Source organism: Oryza brachyantha, chromosome 9 (genome assembly GCF_000231095.2).
Source record: "Oryza brachyantha chromosome 9, ObraRS2, whole genome shotgun sequence".
Lineage (NCBI taxonomy): Eukaryota > Viridiplantae > Streptophyta > Magnoliopsida > Poales > Poaceae > Oryza > Oryza brachyantha.
The window spans coordinates 14,525,816-14,545,340 of record NC_023171.2 but is presented as its reverse complement, the minus strand read 5'-3'; the positions used below and the strand labels follow the sequence as shown (position 1 = coordinate 14,545,340).

Here is a 19,525-nt window from a genome sequence, read left to right as displayed (position 1 = left end):
ATTCGCAATTGCGAAAAAGTCTCTTGAGCCGCATTGATCGACCGCACCGTGAATTGGGCATTGCATTCACGAAAACCTGTTGTGTGCTTGATTAGAAAACTTAGGATTAGCATCCAGAGATGTGTAGGGGAGGTGTATTTGTTAGTGTGTAGTGACGGGTGAGCTCCAGCTTGGAGATTCAACAATTCTGATGTGTAGAAACCACAGGGAAACTTTCTGTATAGATTTGTTCAGTGTTATGATTGGTTGACATAATCTGTTCTCCATTTGGTAGAATTAGACATAGACCAAATATATAGGTTTGCAAGATGGTGTTCATCACAAACTGTCAGATACATTGAGGTGCAGGTTTCTTGTGTCCTCTCACACTACTGACTTCATTACATATTATTAATAACTGCACCAGCAACTTTTGAAAGAGGCAAGAAGCTAACTTGTTTGTTGCAGTATGCTATCAGTATACATCTGCTTTGCGCTCCTGCTGCTCCCGCCAGATGAGGGTGGCGGCGAGCATGAGAACGACGGCGCCGGCGAGCCGGCCGGGCACGAAGGCGTCGTAGATGACGACGAAGCGGCGGAAGACGCCGCCGTACATGAGGAAGGAGACGGCGACGCAGGAGACCGCCAGCATGAGAAAGACGCGCGCGCTGGACGACGACATGGACTCCAAGGTTCCCTCGGAGTTCTCCTCGTCCATTCCTCCGTGCCCGACGACACCGGCAGCCGGCGGGCGGCGGCGCGGCTCCGGCACCTCCTCCTCCGCCGCTGCCCTGTCAACGTCGTCAACGTGCTCGTCCTCCTCCGCCACCGCTGCGTCCATCGATATTTATTTCGCGGTAGAAGGAAGTTTATCGTTGGCTATGCAGGTAGCAACGAGACCGAGTTTTGGAAAAAGAGACCAAACTCTAATCCGACGTGAACCTGATCCGCTCCAGTAAAATGTGGCGTAAAATATAACAAAAAAATGCCTAGTTTAATAAAGGACAGTGTAAAATAAAATCCTTTTTATGGGTAGCTATGAAATAGGTATATTCAAACATCGGGTTAGGCTTTATGTCGGGCCTGGAAAAGCCCAGTCAAAATACCTTGGCCCGGGCCCAACAAATTGCAAAGAAAAAACTCAAGGCCAACCCAACACCTAGGCTTTTCCGGGGTTTATCGGCATTTTGGGTTTTCTCGGGCTTTCGGATTTCAATAGCTACGCCCAGGACTGCCCCGGTGTACGGTCGGGTAGGGCCGAGCCGGTCTAGGTCAAGCCAGACATACCAAACCCTGTTTGAACAACCTTATTATGAAAAAATCGATATACTTTTACATGTAATTTTATTACTCATATTTAGCAGAAGGTGTGGTTTTATGAAAGAATACATATATAAAAAAATTAGCGTCGGTGACTATAATTTATATATAATGTACGTGTCGAGAAACTTACAAATCGATATGTTTTTACATGTAATTTTATTACTCATATTTAGCAAAAGGTGTGGTTTTATAAAAGTAGATTACTATAATATCTGTAGTTATTTGTCATGTTTCTGTAGTTTTCTGAAACTTGGTTATTACACGGTTTTATGAAATTTACTCAGATAAATATTAATAGTGTTTGGTTTCTGCCTTAGAAAAGCAAATAGAGATTCACTTTCCGATCTTGCTATCGAAAGCCAGGAGCAATTTCCTCACATTACAACTCAACCTCATATTTGGACTTATATTAAGCATAAGTGAAATAATTTATTAATAACTAGAAAATAATTTTTGAATAAAACTTTTATATACATATTCTTAGCGATATAAAAACCAATGCTAAAAAATATCAAATTTTGGCTTATAAGCATAAGCAGAAATAAAACGATAATGGTGCTAGATTTTTTTTCTAATTCAATGGATCATACATATTTTATGCTACCACATTAGAACATTTTTCCTACTGGTGTTTTTTTAAGAAACAAGTTGAAGGCTAGCTTTTCATTAAAGCAAGTTAAGTAGGTAACAATAGTTTAGGACCCCGGGATATGGGTTCTACAGTTCAAAAGATAGATCATCCAAGGTGGAGACACAGCACCGAAGCACCAGACCGAACAACTGATGATAGAGAATCAATCTATACTGTTTATTTTTTCTCTAATACAATAAATCAGATTTATTTATTCTACTACGTCCTCGAGCCGAAGCTCACGTACGCAGAAACGATGCACACGGCAGCGTGGATGAACTGCTGCCTAGGACCATTACCAGGGCTGTCAGTTCAGTTTTATGGAAATCATAGGTGGTGTTTAGATTAAGAAAATTTTTGTGAAAAATGTCACATCAAATGTTTGATCGGATGTCGGAAGAGTTTTTTGGACACGAACGGAAAAACGAATTTCACGGCTAGGCTAAAAACCGCGAGACGAATCTTTTGAGCCTAATTAATCCGTCATTAGCACATGTTGGTTACTGTAGTACTTATGGCTAATCATAGGCTAATTAGGCTCAAAAGATTCGTGTCAAGATTTCTTCTATAATTGTGTAATTAGTTTTTTGATTTATCTATGTTTAATGTTTTATTTAGATATCCAAAAATTCGATAGGATGTTTTTGAAAAAAAAAATTTGAAAACTAAACGAGGCCATAGTGGTCCAATTCTGGATATCATATAGAAATAGTATTATAGTATCATAGTGAAACTGTCTAGATCAATTGCTCAGAAAAAAGTCGTTTAGGTTATGTTCATCTGACAGATCCTAACGTGGTATGTTATCACATAGCAGTCTTATAAGCTCATCTTTTCTGATGTTTGATCTGGCAGATTCTAACGTGGTTAACTGTAATCAGCGATGCGTGGAAAACGGCGGCGCTCACGAGCTGTTCGTCGGAATGCCTTCGATCGAGATGTTTGTTTTCAGGACGCCAAAGAAATTTGCTGCTCCGATGATGAGAGAGTATGAGTGAGACTGTTTCTTCGACTAACAAAGTTCGCTTTTATGTCTGATTTAAGATATTTCTTTCCTCGATAGACATAACGCCGGTTGTGGTGTTCGTCTTGTTTGGTGTGCTTTCGTAATGGCAGTATAATTGATGAACGAGATGACGAGTGGCTTAGTTTATCAGGCCGTCCGTTTTGATTCAAATAATTTCTCTCAACTTCGTCACAAATTTGAATAATAGTACTATTTATTACAAATTTGAAAATTTAGAGGATATCGGCGTAATCGACGGCGCCGTAGGGGTGGAACCACTCGGCGAGGAGGCCCTTCTTCCTCCTCGAGTTGCATCCCATGTCACGGCACAGCTGGTCGTTGTACCAGATGTTGACGGCGCCGAGGCACGACCACCGGAAGTGCTCCGCCCCGCCGCTCCTCCTCATGTACCGCCCCCACTCCGCCACGCTCTCCTCCATCCGCCGCACGCCCGGCAGCCGGAACGCGCCGTCGAGGAGCCGCGCCACCCACTTGGCCATCATCTCGCACGCGTAGATGTTCGTCAGGCTCTCCGCGTACCCGATCACCGCCATCTGCGGGATCCGCGGGTGCACGCACTCCCTGTACAGCGGGACGGTCGTGTCCGGCGTGCCGGCGACGATCTCCCTCACCCGCCGCGACGCGAACATGTCCCTCACCTTCTCGTCGCCGCGGAAGCCCGTGGCGAGGATCACCAGCTCGGCCGGGACGCGCTCGCCGCTCACGCCACCGTCGAGCAGCAGGCCGTCGTCGCAGAAGGTGACAGAACCCCTCAATTTCTTGATGACGATGCTGCCTTCCTTCACCATGTCGTAGAACCTCTCCGGCAGCATGCCGATGAGGCACGACGAGAACGACCTCGCCAGGCCGTACTCCGGTGCCATCCCGTGCTCCTCCATCGGTATCTCCTTCTTGTAGTAGGCTTCCGTCAACTTCGATATCAACCACCCCTGCACAAACACCATCAGTGTCCAGGATGGCATGTCCTATTTGGTCGAGATGCTCGCCGGCGGCTGGCATACCAGGGGTGCGAGCAATGTGGCGAGAAGGTTCGACGTGCTGCCGGCGCCGGGCTTCCGGACCATCAGCTCGGCGAAGCGGTTCATGTAGAGGTAGCCGATGTTCACCTTGCCCCAGACATCCGTGTGGTGCAGCAGCCACCGTGGGCTCCTGCAGATCATCGTGCACGGCTGCTCGATGCCTGAAACTCATGGCACCAACTTGAGCATCCTGGTTCTGTGGTTTCATCGATTCGAGCAGGAAACATTGTCGCAGCTAACGTACCGTTGGCTTCGGCGCACTCGGCGGCGATGTCGAAGGCGGACTTGCCGGAGCCGACGACGACGACGCGCTTGCCCTTGACCAGCGCGGCGGCGTCCGCGTCGTCCATGTCGGAGAGCTCCATCGAGTGGATGACCCGTCCGCGGAACACGTCGGGGCCTCCGCCCGGCGGGAACGCCGGGATGTTCGGCACGCCGCTGAACCTCCCGATGCAGAGGATGAGGAAGTCGAACTCGTACGTCTGGCAAGCGAGTGTCAGCCACAGCCATGGTTTGCTTCTAGTTTCTTCGAGCTGAGCTACTCCACATACCTTCGTTATGCCGGAGTCGTCGTGCTCGTGCCGCACAGTGAGGCGCCACGCGCCGGAGCCGTCGCCGAACGCGTCGCCGTTGCCATTCCACAGCTCCCACCCAGAGGCGGCCGTGTCGTCGGCCGCGCCGACGTACTCGGCGGCGAGAACCTTGGACCGGAACCTGACGCGCTCCTCGACGCCGAAGCGGCGCGCGTAGGCGGCGAGGTAGTCGACGACCTGGTCGTGGCGCGGGTACCAGTCGGCGGAGTCCGGCCACGGGAAGTCGGAGAAGCGGTAGGCGACGTGCGGCGACTGGAGCCTGGTGGAGGCGAGCGTGCGCGTCCACAGGCCGCCGATGGACTCGCCGGCCTCGAACACCACCGGCCGGAAGCCCCTCGCCAGGAGGTGCTTGCACGCGGCCAAGCCGCTCGTGCCGGCGCCGACGATCGCCACCCTCTTCGTCCTGTGCTCCATTCAATTCGGTGTCTGTCAGACTGTCACAGACTCGCATGCATCGATGTCTGCACTGCACTTAAAAAAGAAAACTGGTCCTCCTCCGTTTCAAAATACATTTAAAAATTTAAATTTTTAATAAACTATAAATATTTTTAATACTACATATAATACTATTCATTTAATTAAACAATTTTTGTTTAAATTTTTTCTTCTTTTATGCTCATCTAACATCTCGTCCTAATGGTTTCTTATTTACTAAATGTTACTGTATTATTTTCATTTTAACTTTAATTTTTTACTTCTGCTAATTAGCTAAAAGAAATATTTGTATTCTAAGATGCGCTGTGTGGACTTAGCTGCCGTGAGCCAATTTTTTAACACGAAATCAGCTACCGTGTTTTTTAAGCTACGCAGTATCGCAGCTTGATTTCAACATCGGCTGCTGTGGCACATGGAATCACTGTACTGGAGTGTGGACTCTGGCTACAGTAGTATTTTTGGGGGAGAGAGAGAAAAGAGTTAGTTGCACTTGAGTATATTTGTGGTAAATATAGTACTCTTTCCGTATTTTTTTTGACGCCGTTAACTTTTAGTTTTAGTCCACGTTTAACTATTCGTTTTATTAAAAAAATTATATAATTATTAATTATTTTGTTATAATATGATTTATTATTATAGAAACTTTATGTATGCATTATAATTTTACATATTTAAATATAAATTTTGAATAAGACGAATGGTCAAATATAATCTTAAAGGAAATGGTGTCATAGGAGTATTAGGAAGCTCGTGTTTACGTATCTTTCATATTTATTAACCAAAGTTTAGACTTTTAACTTTAAATTTAGAGTTTTTTTAGTTTATTCTTTAACATTTAATTTTATGCCGTCAAAACTTATAGAAAAGTTTTGTTCACCACTTATATTTTATTTATAAATATGGTGTTTCGCTTTTTTCATAAAAAACGAAATGATCCCAGTTGTGTTTGTTTACTATTTGTTTACTAGATTATTCTTATATTATTACTCCGTTTTTGTACGTATGCTTTTCAAACCGTTAAAATGTGAGTCATTTGCAAAAAGTTTTTATATAGAAGTTAACCATCTCACGATCCTAAATTAAATTTTTAACTTTAAAATAGTTATTTTTTTATTTATACCAATAAATAGTTATAAAAATCAGATAATCTTTAATCTTTCACAACCTTTTACTCCTATTTGAAACCTGAGATAGTTATAAGTTTCGGTCTTTCAGTGTCAACCATGTCCGATTTGTTTGTTTGGAAGTTGGAACTAAAGGTTTGGAAAAGATAAGAGCATGTTGGAATTTGTCTCTAAAATGCGCGAGAGTCCTTGCGCCGGATGACCAGCGTTTGTTGGATTTCAGACCACATGAAGTGGAGAAAAGAGAGCAAGCAACGCACGTAATCTTCTGCGTCATCAGCTGTTCTACTTTTCCACTCGTTATTTCACTTATAATTATTGTAAGCGACACAATTAATTTGTGAATAAAAAACAATTTTATGGGTAATTGTTTTGTATACATGTTCTTTAGCAACCTAAATATAAATTTGTAAAATAAACTACAATGAAAACTTAAAAGTTAATTTTAAAATTCAAATTTTCATTTATTCTTACAAGCCGTTGGCCAAACTATGAAGCATGATACAGTGCAAATCAAACAGGAGGGAGCAGAAAGTTGTTGAGCACGATTCGCGCTGCCTCCCTCGTCTTCTTGGCCTGCCTGCGCTCGCACTCATCAGCCACGGCGATGACCGGGGTCGTCACCACGGCGACGAGGCCGAGAGCCAGGAGCGACACCACGAACCCCTCGGCTTCGCCGGAGGAGACGGCGATCAGGCACGCCAGCGGCCCCGCCAGGAAGCAGAGCGCCCTGAGCGCGACGTCCCCACCGGACCAGGCGCCGGCTTCGCAGGATCGGGTGCGTCCTGACGATCGCCGCGGCGAGCGCGCGGACGTCGCCGTTGTCCAGCCCCGACGCCCGCAGCCTCGGCCGCCACTCCGGCGGCATCGCCCCCGCCGCGAACGCCGCCTCGATCTCGTCCTCCTCCCCCTCTCCCTGTCCCATGCTGCTCCTGCTGCTCAGATCTTCGGTTTTGTCCTCGCGCGCGCGCGGATTCGGTTTGCCGTGCCGCTTCCGGATCCAACTCGGAGAAAGCGTTTCGTGTGTAATGGGCTTAGTTCTGATGGGCCGTGCGCTGGTCGTCGGCCCATCTCTATGATCCTGATTCGGCCCATATTTCGTATGATATTGGGTTCAGGAATGATGGGCAGTGTGCTAGTCGGCCCATGCTTCTCTTAACGGGTTAGCAAACTCACCGGAGGACTAGAAAACTCTTCGTTCCGCCTCCGCACGCCGCCGCCCGCCACCGCGCGCCGCCGTGCTCTTCGCAGGATCTGTCAGCTCTTTCCCGTGTTAGCCTACCTCCTGAACCAGTGATCTCTCTGCACGATACTCGACCAGCCGGCGCGCGGTCGTGAGCGCTCTTTTGGCTCGGGCGACGGCGTTACGCGGCTGCGCTCGCCAGCTGTTCGCCGGAATGCCACTGAGGAGTTCGCTTCGGGCTTAGCCGCCCATTTGTTCGTGGACGGTGCACCGGCCGATCTTTCATGCCGCTCGCCAAGCGGTACGTGCTGCGGCTCTTCATCTCGCTCAAGTACGTGACGGCGAACGTGGTGGACCGCCAGATCGGGCGCGTGGTGGCGACCGCGTCCTCCGTGGAGAAGCCCCTGCGGGACGGGCTCGAGTGCGGCCGCACCTGCAACGCCAAGGCTGCCGCGGCCGTTGGGGAGGTGCTCGCCATGCGCCTGAAGGTGGACGGCCTGGCGCGCGAGCCCATACACGCCAACGCCGCCAAGGAGGTCGAGAAGAAGGGGTTCAAGAACCGCACCAAGGTCTGGGCCATCCTCAACGCGCTGCGTGACCACGGTGTCAACCTCCACCTCGACGATGATGGCGACCATCGGCCGCATGTCTGACAAGTACCATTTCGGTCCTTCAACTCGTTTCTTTGTACTCTTTGCTACTATCTTCTACACCTCTCTTTCTGCCCTTTGTGTGTCCTCACTCCTCACTTCCTAGGCCCTTGCTACTGTTCATCTCTATGGTTGTGCTGCAATTAAGGTAAAACATGTAGTAGCTTCTTTGATTGAAGCATTTCTATCATTGTTGAACACCATGTGTCTGTGTTACAATGAACATATATATATGTAGACTATAGAGGTTTCTTCTCACTTCTGTGTTGAATGCTTTATATCAATTAAATCCCATTGTTTCTGGAGTTCAAGAAACCATGGATACAGGATTCAGAGGCTTAAAAATCTTAAATTAAAGTTCTGGTTTACTTGTCACTTGTCAGGTAGCAAAAACAATTGGACTACAGAAAATAAAGTGTATAGAAGTAATGTTGCAGTGAAAATGCATTTTTGAATAGATTGCGCAACTTCCTTCACTGGTATGGTGAATGACTGAGTGCTTCTAGTTTATGATAGGCTTCCAGCTGATTCAAAGCACTATCCAGCAGAGTCTTCTTACTTCCATCGATAGCTTCCCTTGACTGTTTAAGCTCACACCTGACAGAAACCAGCTCTGTCTCCAGGTTCTGTATCTTCAGCATATCCCTGACCTTCTCGAGGTCCCTGATCTTCTCCTCGATCAAATACAAGCTCTGATTATTTGATTGAACACCTGATGGTACTGAATCCCAGGACATAATATCTTGTATTGGTGGAGCTGATGGTGTAGTGTGTGCGCCATTGGCATTTGAACTGCTCCCTAGAACCATTACCAGTTTCTGCAAGCAAGTGGAACCGCTAGTTCAATTGTTTGGATATCATGGTGGTTCACTTCTGGAAACCATAGTGGAAGTGTCACTTTAAGGTTGTGTTGATCTGAGAGATTTTAGCATGCTGTACTGTAATCCTGTAGACTTGAAAGTTCATCATTTGTGATGTTTGATCTGTGTTATGAAAAGTTTACCCTACACATACCTTTCTTTTCATTCCCAACATAAACAAAACAAATTCAGTTTGAAAACCAAGAAGAAGCATACTGCCCTTCATTCTGCAGTAGCAGACAACTACTAGAGATTAGAGAAGCCTTACCTGGTTGCTGTTCTGAACTGGTTGATCAGGGTACACAATTTTGACATCTTTCCTTATCCTCCTCTTGAGCCAGTGGCAAAGCTTCGTTGGATTCACATTCCCCATCACTGCCACAGTCCCTGTATCAACATTTGCAACTGAACTTCCAACTCCTGCATGTAAAAAAATCAGTAGAAATTCACCAAACATGTCGATCAAAACGTACTTTCAGAAACCATTGCCTGCTGTAGCTTGTATTCTTAAAAAAAAGAAGAAAACTTTCAGGAAAAATAAACTGAAGAAATGAAGAAGAGCCAGGAAAGCTATACCACTGACGCTTCCGATGGAAACCATTGCCTGCTCGATCTTCTTGATGCAACCCATGCAGCGGCACTGCATGTCGATCTGGAGCCTGAACTGCTTCACTCCTCCATCCTGTTAAGAACCAAAGAGAGCTTGCCACCTTTAAATCTCTGATGGAAACTGCAGAATGCATTCATGGTCATGGCTCAAAGAACTGAAGAATAACAATTGAATTCCCCTCACCGTCTCCATGGCTGAGTTCATCCGTGACCCTGTTTGTGTGCCGTAGATGACTACAGTCGTTGGTGTGTGGGTTAGGAGGAGGTCAGGGGGAGTTTAAGTAGTACATTTTTCAAGTCATTTAGCTAGTTAATGAGCGGCACTTCGTTGGTTCACCGCCAATTAATAGGATGGAGCAAAGTTCTATGCAACAAATAGCAATTGTGTGAATGAGAAGAGCCACCGTTACCCGTTCACACTACTCCATTCGTCGATGTCTAAACTGAAGTAATTATAGAATAAAAAAAATTGTTATTTAAGCACAATTATGGCTACAAATTTCTGGCTCCATAACCAGAATTTGACCTTAGAGTTGGTTTTTGGGCTTTTTACTATAATTTATTTCAAACATTTTCTTCTGAATAGCTAAGGGAAAATATATAAATGTTTTATCCATAAACTATTTTTAATGGTAAACCATTATGACTTAATAAGCATAAGCAACGTGATGAGAAACTATTTTTCAATAGCAAACCATTACTTAGGCCGTGTTCTTCTCCCCTCTTGCTAACCCAGATTTCCTCGTTTATCGTGCACATGCTTCTCGAACTGCTAAACGGTGTGTTTTTTGTGAAATTTTTTTTATAAAAGTTACTTTAAAAATCATATTAATCTACTTTATAGTTTTCTATAACTAATAATTAATTAATCGTGTACTAATCTATTACTGTATTTTTTGCGCCGTCGGATAATTAGGCTACCGCCGAACGTGGCCTTAATAAAGGCTTCTTGTGGCCCAAGGGCCATACTCATCTTAGAACTGTCCATCGTGTCATCAGCTCGGCCCAATGACGGCTCGGCTCACCAGGACATGGCATTATTGGCAATTGGCATCCAAGCGAGGCGAGGGGAAAAGCCGCAGGCAAAATGTCTCGCCGGAGGCAGGATGGCTCCGACTCCGACGGCGAGGACGACAGCTTCCTCTACCGCTACCCGCTCCCCTCCGCCACCGCATCCGCCGCCTCGGGGCCTTCCTCCCATGGAGGCAAGCCTGGGAGGGGCGGCAGCGGCGGCTCGGGCGGCCTCGCGCCGTCCAAGTCGACGGTGTACGTGTCCAACCTCGACTACGCGCTCACTAACTCCGACCTCCACACCCTCTTCTCCCGCTTCGGCCGCGTCGCCCGCGTCACCGTCGTCAAGGACCGCGAGTCCCGCCGCAGCCGCGGCGTGGCCTTCGTCCTCTTCGTCCGCCGCGAGGATGCCGCCGCCGCCGCGGCCGAGATGCACGGCAAGGTCCTCAACGGCCGCACCCTCTCCGCCTCCATCGCGGAGGACAACGGCCGCGCCGCCGAGTTCATCCGCCGCCGCGTCTACCGCGACAAGTCCCGCTGCTACGAGTGCGGCGAGGAGGGCCACCTCTCCTACGAGTGCCCTCGCAACCAGCTCGGGCCCCGCGAGAGGCCGCCGCCGTCTAAGAAGTCGCGGCGCGGTGGTGGAGGCGGAGGCAGCGGCGGCGGCGGTCACGGGGCTTCCTGGCAGTCGGACGATGAGGATAGCGCTACGGCGTTCGAGGACGATAGGTGGGCGTCAGTGGTGGATACGAGAGGGGAGGAGGAGAAGGCAGCTGGGAAGGACCAGGGGAAGGCGCTGAAGAAGGAGAAGAGAAAAGGCTACTTCAGCGACGAGAGTGATGAGGATGAGGACTGAGTTTCAGTGTATGGTTCTGGCGTTCTTGTGTTATGTGAGATTGTAGCTTCTGTATACTAGGTTTCCTGAAATTTCATGAGTTAATTGATGAATAATTTCTTGCAGCAAACTTATTGTCATCTGCATTGCCATATTTATGTGCCTTCTAAGCTTATTAATTTTGAGCAATATTGTTGCTTCGGTTAGCTCGCATGCAGAGAGGAACTACGAGATATCTGTTTTGTTCTTGATATGACTTATGCTGTTCATCACTGATCTGTTAACCACCTTACTTACATTGATCTGTTTAGGATATAGAAAGTACAGATTGGTGAGTGTTGTGGATGATCTGATTTCTTGTTTTCATTTGGTAAGGACTTTTTTTTTTCCCTACTAGCTTGTTGGAATTATCTGATGTGCATAGCCCACAGCGATCTTATTTAGTCTTGTATATGTGTGGTGCTAATCCTTTTCTTCCTTCAGATTGAGCCCTCGTACTATGCTACTGAACCTGTGTTGCAAAATCACTGTAAGTTAGCATAGAGATAAACATAATCTTTTTCCTAAAGTGGATACAGATGTGAATGCTTTTTTTTACTTTGCCTCTGCTTAAGAATAAAAAAATATATACTGAAACAATGTGTTCTGATATAATTTTGTCTATAATGTTCATTTGAACTTTTTTTCCCAGTAGAATAGAGGAGTTTGTTTTCCCTTTTATTCAGGTAAACCTAACTACCTAAGCACTTGCATCTGTACCTAACTATACCATATTAAAGCTGTTGAAGACTCTTCAAAATTCTAAATGAGACAGATAGAGGGGGAATGGAATGTCTTTATAGTTTAAACATCGCAATGCTCAAGAAAAACCACAGTGGTGACTGATAAGACAACTGGGCATATTGTCATTATTCTCTTCTTGAACGAGGTGAAGTTCCATTGTTTCATCATTGTCTTCTGGTGCAACACTGAGCGTCCTATCATTATTATCTTCAGATGGCAAGTTGAGGTGGAGGTATGTCTATCTGTTGTGTTCTACATAAGCAAAGTGTAAGATCTTGCACCATTCAGGCTTCAAGGTATGTCGCATACAAACTCAAACATTTGGCATGTGACTATTATCATCGCATTGTCACTTTGCTATGTCTACCTCTTATCATGGTGCTAGTGCCAGTACCAGGTTTCTAGATTGTCTGTCCTGAACTATTCACCCTTCTATTTCCATCTTGGATATGCATTTAATTGTACCTGAATGCCAATGCTACACTTAGAATCAACATAATAAAACATGTCTGCCTTTTCCTAATGACACTTGATGTCCATGCTGTTTTTTATTTAAATTGCTAAGGCAAATGTATGTTTTGAAGGATAATGACTTGGAATATTTGTTGCGTTGCATTGCGTTGAAGGGGACGAGGATATTTACAACATCCATTCTCAGGTCTCTGGCGTTAAATTTGGTGAGCAAATCTGTTTTCGTGAATGACAGCTAAATGAGTTTTTGATACCTGCTCTGGAAAGTCTTACATTATTTGACCTAACTGGTAGATACTGTAGATGGCAATTTCTCGATAGTATTTCAGGGTTTTGTCTCTATTTTGGCTGTTGTCATCAGCTACAAGCCTACAACAACATTAAAACAAAATGGTTCTGTATCTGCAACTAATATCCCTGTCTGCAGGTCTAAAAATTACTCCCGACAAAAGCACATTATGGACTTAAAATTTTTCGCTGTTAGATGCATTTAGACATCCTAATGGCATTTGTTGCAGTTCAGAAAATTCAATCTTCTTAAAGAAAACATTTTTTTGTGTCCACTGCGGCAACAGTCTCCATAAAGAACACATCATCATTTTGTACGAGGTCACCATACATTTTAGTTTTCTAATTGACCAAAAAAATTGAACAAAGGAAGTATACCCTATCCTCTAATATCTAACTAACTAAGAACAACCGCCGTGTCAATTTGTATTTTCAGAGACGCAGGCTGAAGAATTGAGTCCTTGCTGCCTTTTCTTTTCTGGCAAAAGAGGGGGAAGACGACCTTCCTGCTGGTCACTGAGGCAATGGTCAAGTGCTGTATCCTCTGAAGGGATTATTACAGATGATTGATAATCAGAAGCTATCAAGGATTATTGCACATAAGCATGACAAGAACCAAAAGATAGTTGGGACCAACCTGGTTTTTTTTTGAAAGTTCAGACCAACCTGGTTTAGATATATCTCACCCTATGATCTCAATCAAATTACACTTCCTTTGAGAGTCTCAGGTCGATCAGTGAGTATTTACAAGTCAATGCATGGTTCGTTTGGTACATGCTACTTCAAAACTGTATTGCCATTGTCAAGTACTCCCGTGTAATCTGCAGTTTCTAACCTCAGCAGCTCATTAAAGACTAATCCAGCTAACACCTGAGCTACATCCGATTGGTACTTGGCACCTTGCAGAGGCCAACCATTTCTGGCTTTCCCTGGTGTAAAACCAAGCACAGCTTGTTTATTGATTTATGAAGACACCCCACAAGCTAGTGAGGCTTATGGTGTCTTCATGACAAGCCAGTGTGACCAATAGTGACCCTTGTTGTTGGACTAGGAGCTAGATAAACTGAAATCTTGATTGTTTGGATATCTGCTTGTTTATAAACATGAAAGCACTCATGTAAATCTGCATCACATGTCATCAAGACCCACTCTGAATCATCATCCAGATACTTTACAATCAAAGAATTCATGTCTACTATACTCAGACGTTTTGATATCTCCTGCTTCAGTTCTTGAAAGCCACACTCAGACTTCAATCTGAACCTCACCTTCTCTGAGCCAAAAGTGGCCTTTACTCTCATACCTACATCTGCAGTCTGCTTGGGGGATGATGGGCTTTGAGACGTATGATGTCCGTCAATTGCCTTTTCAGCAACATCCTGTAAGAGATCTATTGTTGCTTCCTGACCTGAGAAATGTTCATTTACTGAAGCAGCTTCTGTTTGCTGAGTCTGGACAGGGCTATGTTGTGGAAGACATCCTGACTTCACCAGATTAGCTCCAACCTGTGGTGAATGTTTTGTTGCTACTCCACTGCAGGAGGGGCTTGAATCAGAACTTTGGCTGCATGATGAGTGTGAGAGTGAAGTCGATGGAATATTGTTGCTTGGCATGTGGTGTTGCTGCTTCTCAAAGTCAGTGAGATTGCTCTGGTTAGCTAGAGGAACCGTGATGCTTCCTGACAAATTATTGTCAGATGATACAGATGTGTTTGTTAGATCTTTGTACAGGGTGTTAAGTTGGAAAGCTGTCTCTGCTCCATGAACTGAATCAATGATTTGCTGCAGTTTCCTTAGAGAGTGGTCTACTTTCTTTATCTTCCGTGATGGCCAGCGGTTTATGCCATGCTGCCTGCATATTCTTTTGAGAGTGGTTGGGCACACTGTGAGGGGAAAAAAGATGTGGTGAGTATATGTGGAGCCAATTTGGATACAGTTTATTTTTCCTCCTCATGCATTTTTACCAATAGATCATATGCATATAAAGCATTTTTATTTAAAACGAATGCAAGCAAGCCATGGAGTATATGCATATGATGAGCAACTCTCTTTTTTTTGGTGAAGAAATAGTTTTGCTTATTACTCATGGAACCCCTAACTAACCATTCTATTTCTAGAAAGCAACATGGGATACCAACTTGAGGGGCTTGTTTCTGGACTGTTAAGTGTTACATATTCTTGTCTTTAGGTGAGATCACTGTTTTGCATAAATCCTACCTTTTTTCCATTTCATGTTCATTGCATGAATCTGCCTACGGTGACTGTTGTATCAATCTCACATTCCTTGTCCCTCCATGCAATTGCACGGATCACGAAAAAACGGTGATAACAATGCTCATCTTCTGACTATAAGGTGCATGTGAAAGTTGACTTTTTTATGGAAGAATGTTTTCTTAGAGTATCAGCATGCTGGCTCCATGGCTTGGGTTGTTAATAGTTTAATGGCTGATGGTATCTACTTAAATAGTAAAGTATACATGGCTGAATCTTGTGTTTATCTGATAAGTTAATGTCACTCACCTCCAAGGCTTTTTGCTGCATCCTTCAGACTCCCAGCGAAGTACTGCCGAAGGACCTGCAAACTCACGGTCTTCTCTGTCTTTGTACGCCTTTTTATTTTGCTACTTTCTTTACTTGTTTGATCACCAGCTTGAGATGAACCCTGTCCTCCATGTGATAGCATTCCGTGTGTATGCAATTCAGCTAAATCTGATCCATTCTGTGAAGTCCCTACTAAACCTGTCCAAGATGCCTCCTCTCTATGCTCCGTTGTGTTGCCTCCAAAGGACAACTCCTCAACTTTGTTCTTGCCCCGAGGACTGAATGAGTTCAGCTCATTCATTTCTCGCATGGTCTCATCCTCCATCTCCTTGTCAGTAACAACACGTAGAGTTTGGCAAACATTTCTCATGGTACCTGACAATGAGTCAAGCACTGCCTTCTGCTCCTCAAGTACTTCACAGTCAGTTGGCAGAAAGAATTCTAGCACAAAGTCAGCAATCCCTGTGCGTGTGCACCGCAATCGGATTGCAACTGCACCTTTTAAATTGAAGATTTTAGCATGGTGAGACAATGGGTACTCCAGTTTAGTGGAAGATCCAATATCCGGTAAGAAGCATGGCTGATTTGTGGTGAAGGCTTTCCCTGCAACACCCTGCCCCCGTAGCAGGTGGTGTTCGGAGCAGGCATCATGGAAGCTCTGCATCTGGGATTCATTCACATAGCATGCTTCATCAATGGTGGAGATGCAGTACCTGTAGTTCTCATCAGAATGGCGGCTGCCTCGTTTTCCTTGTTGAGCACATGTGACCCAGGTCTGAGCTAATGGCAACTTGTGGGTGATGCAGGCTGCTCTCAGGACCTCTAGTATCTCTGGTAAAGCATCTTTGTAGGAAGCACTGCTAAGCTGGTTGATAATCAACAAGAGTGGCCATAAGTCACAAGATATAAGCACCATTTTGTATCAAGATGTTTATCGACATTTACATAGATTGGTATCCTTTTTTTAAAGAATGCAAATTTAACAGTAGTTCTCAAGTCATGCCAATGTTGGGTGTTACTGTCTAGTGTGTTTGCACCACATGGTATATGTAGGTAATGCATTGTTTTGTCCAAAATGAAATAATCTACTATGTATTTGCCCCAACTCAAAGCTCTGATACAGCATTCTCAAATTTATGTTTGTTCTTACCTTTGTGCGTGGAATGCTTGAAACTTCTGTGCTTGTCAGGTTAACTGCCTGCAAAGAGCATTATCATCAAGAAAGTCCATAGTCCTTACCTAAAAGGTTCAGTTTTTATTTGCTATTGTGATCAATAGTCATGTCGTAGTGAAACCAGACGTGCTCTTTTTGTGGAACTAAATTAATTTCTTGCTCAGATACTAATATTATGCTTTCTTCTTCGAACTTTTCAGGCAGGGTAAGCGACGCTCATACCTGGAGAGCACTGCAAATGGTATTGATCTCAGAGGTGAAGTTGAGTTTCTGTTTGGTCATGATCAACTCGATGACACCTAAGCATGAATAGTTCCCCCTCTCAAACACCGGCAGCCCCATCGTCCCGTGGACATCCAAATACTGTGCATGGCTCACCCTAGGGTATTCATAGCTGGTGAAGTACCGAACATCCGGTGACCATTCAGGGAGCCTACCGATGAACACTCTACCTGGTAGCCCCGGTGAGGATCCTGAAGCAACATCTGCAGAGAACTGGTATTTCGTCGACACCTCCCTGAACTGTATGAGGCTATTGGATCTCTGATCAAGAGTAAATGGCTGCCCGCTCGTTGTCAACACCAGCTGCCCACCATCACCCTTGATTGGCACCCATAGCTGGACAAGCACATCGGCGTCGCTCTGTGTCTCCCTGATGTAAGCTAGTGCTTGGTCAAACCGTTCCCGAACTGAGGTGCTTGCGCCACTCGGCTGAATCCACCATGAATTTGCAGGTGTTGTGGTGGTAACGGCATCGGTCAAGAGGTTGGAGGGGGAAGCAAAGAAGTTGTTTGAGCGTGAAGTATTTGCTGCCACTTCGAGCCAGGCGTTGTCAGCGGAGAGCAGCTGCTCGAGCAGATCCAAGTCGACCGCCGGCGCGCCTTCCGACGGGGTGCGTGCCAAGGAGATGCTGGGCTGGGGGTCTCCCTCTTCCATTCAGGTAAGGTTTCCTTCAGAATCTGGTCACAGAATTTAACACCATAGTTACTACATCAGTATTAAAGCCAACAAGATGATGCTCTTGGAAATTGATAACAAGAACGCCTGAGCATGCAAGTCATAATACTTCTCTCCTGTTTGGAATCAAGAAGTAAAGCTCGCTGCACATCTTGGGCGAGGGGAGTATTGGAGAGTGGGAGTCTTGGGATGAATTTTGTGCTAGATTTGCCTGCGTTTGGATTGCAGGGTGTGGGTAGTAGAAGAGAACACATCTTTTTCGGCAGAAAGGAAGCAAAGAAAGAGATTGATAGAGTAGCTCACTGGTAATCGTATGCCTCCCTTCTCGTCATGAAAAGGTTCTCCTTTCTCCTTCCTAGCTCGGTGTTAGACTCCAACATGTAGCTCTAGAAAAGGTTCAGTGCTCCACCTGAACACCCCCGCACCATTCATTCCAAAGGCATCTGTTGAATCTTGCTGCTGTAGGATGGAAAGCAGAAACTGTCTATGCTTGGCCTGGCTGTGCTTTGGTTTTGCCTTTGTTTGTCTGGTTTTGTCGTAAGAACAAAGCTTATGGGGTCACCACTGCATTTTTATTTTCTTTATTTGTTAGAATCTTTCCCTCTCACTGGGGGACCCAGCACCACACAGGAATCCAGCCATACCCACTTCCATATTAAAGTCAACTTGATGGTAACTATGTTGCTTGAGACGGATTCCTTTTTATGAAATCATCTCTTGCAATACCATGGGTAGTTGCAATGCGGGCGCAATCCAGGGAAGGCCGTTTTTGACAGAGTTACATAACAATACCTATATATGTCACTCTATGGTATCATAGTAAAATTTTGGGTTGGATAATTTCATGTAGTTTTATATAATATACATATTGGGCATGGGGCCACACAGAGGACTACTAAAATGCAAGCCACAGGTCTAATCACATTGGTGACTGCATAGAGGGGATCAGTGGCGGTGTACTAATCGGAGATTCCATCATTCCAGTGTAGTTGTGTAGTAGTACTGGTGTAGAGTAGGGCCAAATAAAATTTGTCCTCTCTATGCATTGAACGGAAAACCACAGATTCCTTGACAATATTATCTGAGAAGGTAGGAGTTCCTAGGGCTGGAGGTGCTTTTAATAGTTATAGCTTTTATAAGAATTTCCAGCCTTTTCAAACACTTTAATTCTCACCGAGATTTTGAGAAGGCAGACGTAGAATCTAGAAAATAAATTAGAAGCCAAAAGTTGAAAATCCTAGCTTATCTAGAATTTGAGGAGCTAGCTTCTAACCGGTTGCTTCTCAGAATTTTAAGCTTCCTAAACAGACCCTTAGTATATTCCCATTGCCTTGGTATTAATCTATTTTATTTTGAAGAAAACTGCCTGTGGCGCACAGATATACATGATTCTTTCTGGAAATTCCTTCATCCTGAAATAAATTTATTTTCTAGTTTAAATTAGAAATATAAAGTTATTTTATGATGGAGAGAGTACCAAATTGCATAAACAGTAAATCTTTAGTAGCTAAAACTTGTGGGCAAAATATCTCCTACAATGCATTTGAAGTTGCACTGTCAGGTGAAAAACTGTCATCCCGTGTGCAGTATATATCCATCGAGACATACCATTTCAAATGTATTTATATACTACTAGTAAAAAGAGATCAAGAGGTTCCATTAATTAGTACAATGAATTATGGAGTTGTTTGTCTCTGGCACCAAACTCAGGGCAAACCATTTTTAGCCGTTGATGCTATGTTAGCTAAACAATTTTCTCTGGAGTTCGTGGATCTGCTTGCTTATTTAAATATACATTGTATTTATTCCTAGGATTGCATCTAGTAAAGCTGAATATGTACGGCCTGTTACCTGTCTACTTTGGATTGGTTAGTGTTTTAATTTAATCATCTTTATAAGATCTTTACTTTCTTATACTTTTCATGGTTGTTCACCCCCTAGCAACTTGCGAATATTTAGAAATAGGAGACTGTTTCAAAGAAAGACGAATTAATTAGTTGCATAATGGTGGGTTTTGGTGGACATACATGTGA

The 19,525-nt window shown here is 44.7% G+C and overlaps 5 protein-coding genes across 6 annotated transcripts; 2 read left to right on the top strand and 3 right to left on the bottom strand.

Moving 5' to 3' along the window:
- Window positions 1-3,082: 3,082 nt before the first annotated feature.
- LOC102699898 (probable flavin-containing monooxygenase 1) lies at window positions 3,083-4,986 on the bottom strand. The gene is made up of 4 exons (XM_040527831.1): window positions 4,531-4,986; window positions 4,224-4,461; window positions 3,962-4,140; window positions 3,083-3,889 (listed from the first exon to the last, which is right to left on the bottom strand). The coding sequence occupies exons 1-4, from the start codon at window positions 4,984-4,986 to the stop codon at window positions 3,173-3,175; spliced, it is 1,590 nt and encodes a 529-aa protein (XP_040383765.1). The 3' UTR covers window positions 3,083-3,172.
- Window positions 4,987-7,300: 2,314 nt separating this feature from the next.
- On the top strand, window positions 7,301-8,297 carry LOC102715692 (50S ribosomal protein L18). The gene has a single exon (XM_015841123.2). The coding sequence runs from the start codon at window positions 7,599-7,601 to the stop codon at window positions 7,965-7,967; it is 369 nt and encodes a 122-aa protein (XP_015696609.2). The 5' UTR covers window positions 7,301-7,598; the 3' UTR covers window positions 7,968-8,297.
- Window positions 8,230-10,033, bottom strand: LOC102699623. Its single transcript, XM_006661447.3, has 4 exons — window positions 9,618-10,033; window positions 9,401-9,506; window positions 9,093-9,244; window positions 8,230-8,782 (listed from the first exon to the last, which is right to left on the bottom strand). Exons 1-4 carry the CDS (start codon window positions 9,636-9,638, stop codon window positions 8,438-8,440), a joined length of 624 nt encoding a protein of 207 aa, XP_006661510.2. The 5' UTR covers window positions 9,639-10,033; the 3' UTR covers window positions 8,230-8,437.
- Window positions 10,034-10,503: 470 nt separating this feature from the next.
- On the top strand, window positions 10,504-11,494 carry LOC102699341 (U11/U12 small nuclear ribonucleoprotein 31 kDa protein). The gene has a single exon (XM_015841125.2). The coding sequence runs from the start codon at window positions 10,521-10,523 to the stop codon at window positions 11,298-11,300; it is 780 nt and encodes a 259-aa protein (XP_015696611.2). The 5' UTR covers window positions 10,504-10,520; the 3' UTR covers window positions 11,301-11,494.
- A 1,504-nt stretch (window positions 11,495-12,998) lies between these two features.
- LOC102722895 (protein NLP1-like) lies at window positions 12,999-18,021 on the bottom strand. Of its 2 annotated transcripts, none has more exons than XM_015841343.2 (6): window positions 17,796-18,021; window positions 16,758-17,494; window positions 16,512-16,559; window positions 15,341-16,226; window positions 13,459-14,703; window positions 12,999-13,365 (listed from the first exon to the last, which is right to left on the bottom strand). In XM_015841343.2, the coding sequence occupies exons 2-5, from the start codon at window positions 17,469-17,471 to the stop codon at window positions 13,826-13,828; spliced, it is 2,526 nt and encodes an 841-aa protein (XP_015696829.1). In that variant the 5' UTR covers window positions 17,472-17,494; window positions 17,796-18,021; the 3' UTR covers window positions 12,999-13,365; window positions 13,459-13,825. The 2 variants fall into 2 exon arrangements, with proteins under 2 accessions (XP_015696829.1, XP_015696831.1); XM_015841345.2 differs by lacking the exon at window positions 17,796-18,021 and adding an exon at window positions 17,602-17,777.
- Between the last annotated feature and the right edge of the window lie 1,504 nt (window positions 18,022-19,525).

Coding starts and splice junctions, on each gene's coding strand:
- LOC102699898 (XM_040527831.1), bottom strand. CDS start 4,986: ATGGAGCACAGGACGAAGAGGGTGGCGATCGTCGGCGCCGGCACGAGC. Junction 4,462..4,530: donor ACGACTCCGGCATAACGAAG/GTATGTGGAGTA, acceptor CTCGCTTGCCAG/ACGTACGAGTTCGACTTCCT. Junction 3,890..3,961: donor CCACATTGCTCGCACCCCTG/GTATGCCAGCCG, acceptor GTGTTTGTGCAG/GGGTGGTTGATATCGAAGTT.
- LOC102699341 (XM_015841125.2), top strand. CDS start 10,521: ATGTCTCGCCGGAGGCAGGATGGCTCCGACTCCGACGGCGAGGACGAC.
- LOC102715692 (XM_015841123.2), top strand. CDS start 7,599: ATGCCGCTCGCCAAGCGGTACGTGCTGCGGCTCTTCATCTCGCTCAAG.
- LOC102722895 (XM_015841343.2), bottom strand. CDS start 17,471: ATGGAAGAGGGAGACCCCCAGCCCAGCATCTCCTTGGCACGCACCCCG. Junction 16,560..16,757: donor CCATTTGCAGTGCTCTCCAG/GTATGAGCGTCG, acceptor TGCTCTTTGCAG/GCAGTTAACCTGACAAGCAC. Junction 14,704..15,340: donor TGCAGCAAAAAGCCTTGGAG/GTGAGTGACATT, acceptor TTCCCCTCACAG/TGTGCCCAACCACTCTCAAA.
- LOC102699623 (XM_006661447.3), bottom strand. CDS start 9,638: ATGAACTCAGCCATGGAGACG. Junction 9,507..9,617: donor TGAACTCAGCCATGGAGACG/GTGAGGGGAATT, acceptor GGTTCTTAACAG/GATGGAGGAGTGAAGCAGTT. Junction 9,245..9,400: donor TTCCATCGGAAGCGTCAGTG/GTATAGCTTTCC, acceptor TTTTACATGCAG/GAGTTGGAAGTTCAGTTGCA.